Source organism: Gnatocerus cornutus, chromosome 1, assembly GCF_029298725.1.
Source record: "Gnatocerus cornutus isolate USDA-ARS CGAHR chromosome 1, icGnaCorn1.1, whole genome shotgun sequence".
NCBI lineage: Eukaryota > Metazoa > Arthropoda > Insecta > Coleoptera > Tenebrionidae > Gnatocerus > Gnatocerus cornutus.
Window position 1 is genome coordinate 9,728,528 of NC_142233.1, and position 3,338 is coordinate 9,731,865.

A 3,338-nucleotide genomic window follows, 5' to 3' on the forward strand; every position below is an offset into this window, starting at 1 on the left:
TTTTTTTCGATTGGTTTGTAAGGTGACTTCCTGATTTGTTTTGTGGATCAAACTGAAATTTTATTTTGAGACCAAATAATGAAAAAGATACTTGAAGCTATTACGAAAATTGATCAAATGCTTTCCATTGGACAATTCCATTTAGTTTCATTCGTAAAGAAAACACTTTTTAAAACTTTGGCCCCAGCACAACACTTTTGAAGAAACCACTGGCAAAGAATAAAAAAATTTAACTCAAAATAATCCACATTAGAACCATTTGACACTGTAAAACCCACATTTCTCTACCACGATCATTTTTCAACTGACTGGAACTCCGATAAAGACATTTTTTCCCACTTATTTATTAACGTTTTTATTCCCAACTTGTCGATGGCCTGGACTGAACTTGACATAGGATCTAAATGCCACTGCGCCCTGCTTTTTCTGCATAAAACTTTAATCATTTTTTTCTCGGAAACGGTGACGTTTCGGAACGCGAAGTTTTGCCTTCATGTCACTGAACTGCTAGGTCTTATATTGGGGTTAAAATCTTTGCACTTTATTCGGGTACACCCTGTATGTAAGCATTGAGGTAAAAACAAAATAAACTTAAATAACAAGAAGTATCAACAAAACAGACTTTTATTGAAGACATAAATAATCATTAAACGAATTACATTTTTTTTTGTGAAAACGTTCTTTTGATTTTAGAAGTTTTTAATTTTGCCAAATAGAAATTGCAAGTGAATTTACTTTTTTCTTCGTGTACTCTTGCACATTGATCATGAGCCTATTTTTGGCGCACACTGCATCTAATCCAATCTTTTTCTTTTGAACAACAAAAATTCATTCTGAAAAGATTCTTTCTCTTGCTTTTTTATCACTCTCTTTTGTCAAATATTATACAATTATTCATATTAGAGGTAAAATGATCTCGGGATCGTTTTACCCAGTACCTAAGTGATCGGTTTACCCCAAGTGCTATAAGAACAAAGAACATAATCCATAAATTTACAACATGAAATGTTGCAACTGAATCTACAAAAAAAATTAAAAGTTTAATATTAATCATTTAAAATATCACAGATGTCATTTTGAAATTTTAATTCGAACCGAGAAAAAACATACCGCTGTATTTTTTTTGAGAACTTAACTCACCATACATAGATTCGACCAATAAGAGACATTTATTTTTTTCAAATAAACCAATCACAGCAAACTTTTCTTGGAAATTTTCACTAGTGAAATTTTCAGTGACTATTTCCTTCGAAAAATTTAAGCCAATTAGAAAGCTGCAATGTTTTATTTTCAACCAATCACGATCAAGTTTTAGCGATAATACTGCACTAGTGCAATTATCGATAATTTGCATTAGTGCATATTATCAGATCCGACATTTATGAATAAAAAGACTAAATTTAAATTTTTATTTCTTTTAAGAGAATGAACAATTGTTAAAAACACAGGTTGAATATAAAACTTTCTTTGATGTTGGAACCGATGTGTTTTCATTGCTGGTTGCATCAATTCCTGTTATTTCGCTGTTATCATTTCGCATTTTTTTAACGATTTCCTCGTGATGTTCACTATTTACTTGAAGGTAACTCTTTATCGAAGCTTGATTTGAGTGTCCTGTAACCTTCATAATTAAATTTTCTGAAACACCAACCTTCGCAAGTTGGATAATTGCTGCGGCACGGTTGGAGTGATTTGATACTTTTACTCTTTTCGTGTCAATTCCTATAGCTTCTGCTGCTTGCCTTGTCCACTTTGAAATCTCATTTCGTCCTACAGGGCAGTTTTTAAAAAAACCTTTTGAAGTTTCTTTTTTCCACGACGGATTTATGGTTAAGAAGAGACGTTCGACTGTAATGTGCGGTCCTCTCTTTTCTTTTAATAATTTGAAAAGCCTGAAAAATTAGAATGATAAGTCTTTTGTTATCGTGCACTATTTTAAATACCTGATTGGACATTTGCTCGGGTCGGTGGTGTTTTGCACTAACCATCTCGTTTCTGTCAATCTGTGACTCCCTCCTTGCGCTGTTTTAGAAAATACGGGGTTATACGCTATTCGACCTGTTGGATTTCCGCGGTCGTCAAATTCTTCTTCAAAGTAACTCAAAAGACAGTTGCATGCTTCTCCTCCTCTCCATGCTAGTTCGTACGAGGCAATGTGGAAAAATTTGCGTTGCAGCCCATTCGGAGTTGTCTCGTCCCAAATAGTACACATTTGATCAATTTCTTGTTCTGATAAGCTAGATGCACTCATTTTTCTTTTTTCGGGATTCTTTTGCAACTCTTTCCTCTTTGCATCTCTTGCAGTTCGAGCACACTCAAACGTGACGTCTTTAAATGGATCAAAAACAATGTTAAACTCATTATAATATTTTTGTTGCAACAGTTTTGCTATTGTATTCCAAATTGTCTTCACAACACCCTCTTTATATTCTTCTCCATTAGTGCGCCTCATATTGAAAGCGAAGTCTTTAAGAATTAGCGCCAGTTGCGACATAGAAGTTTCCTGTTCGATGGTGTATTTTCTTTCATCACAAAATTGTTCAAACTGTCTCCATGCAGAATCTCTTGACTTTTTTGTGTTCTGTGGAGTTAACTTGTCCACTACAGCGTTTATTATTTGTTCTGTATTCTGCCCAAAACGCAAACTCATCTTGAAATTATTTTTTCACAAAATTGTTGTCACAACAATGAAAATGTGATTACAGTCAAGAATCGTTTAAAAATTTAAAAGAAACCAATTTTTAAACCAAAAAATTGTTTAGAGTATCGATGAAATTTTTCTCAGGAAATAGTCTGCCAAAATACCCCCTCGTGCATGCCAAATTGCCTCCTAATTTTCTCGAGTGCACGAAGTGCACTCGAGAAAATTAATTTGTCGACAATTTGACATGCACTCGGGATATTACTAATGAGAATTCAACTCACCATAGATTCGACCTATCAGAGACTTTAATTTTTTCAAATCAACCAATCACAACAAACTTTTTCTGGAAATTTCACAAGTGAAATTTTCAGTGACAATTCCACGCGAAAATACCACGCGAGCTGTCAGTTGCTTGTCAGTTCGTTAAATTCTCATGACGAATATAACTCGGGAGCTCGAAATTGTGGGAAATTTTTCCTCCAGTACTCGTAGTTTGTTTCTCCAGACAATTGACACTTGTTCGCTTCGCTCACTCGTGCATTCCTGATTTCCGACAATTTCCAGCCCACTCGTTATACAGGATGTCCCCAAACTCGCGCCCCAGAGCGCAAGGGAGGGTGCCGACAGCAATACAGATGGTAAATTTCAAAACAAAAATTGACTAAGGTTAAACTAGACTAAACCAATCCCAAAA

The 3,338-nt window shown here is 34.8% G+C and overlaps 1 protein-coding gene across 1 annotated transcript; it reads right to left on the minus strand.

Annotated features, from left to right (window-relative positions):
- Positions 1-993: 993 nt before the first annotated feature.
- Positions 994-2,650, minus strand: LOC148180239 (uncharacterized). The gene is made up of 3 exons (XM_088035174.1): positions 1,944-2,650; positions 1,652-1,892; positions 994-1,020 (listed from the first exon to the last, which is right to left on the minus strand). The coding sequence occupies exons 1-3, from the start codon at positions 2,648-2,650 to the stop codon at positions 994-996; spliced, it is 975 nt and encodes a 324-aa protein (XP_087891300.1).
- Between the last annotated feature and the right edge of the window lie 688 nt (positions 2,651-3,338).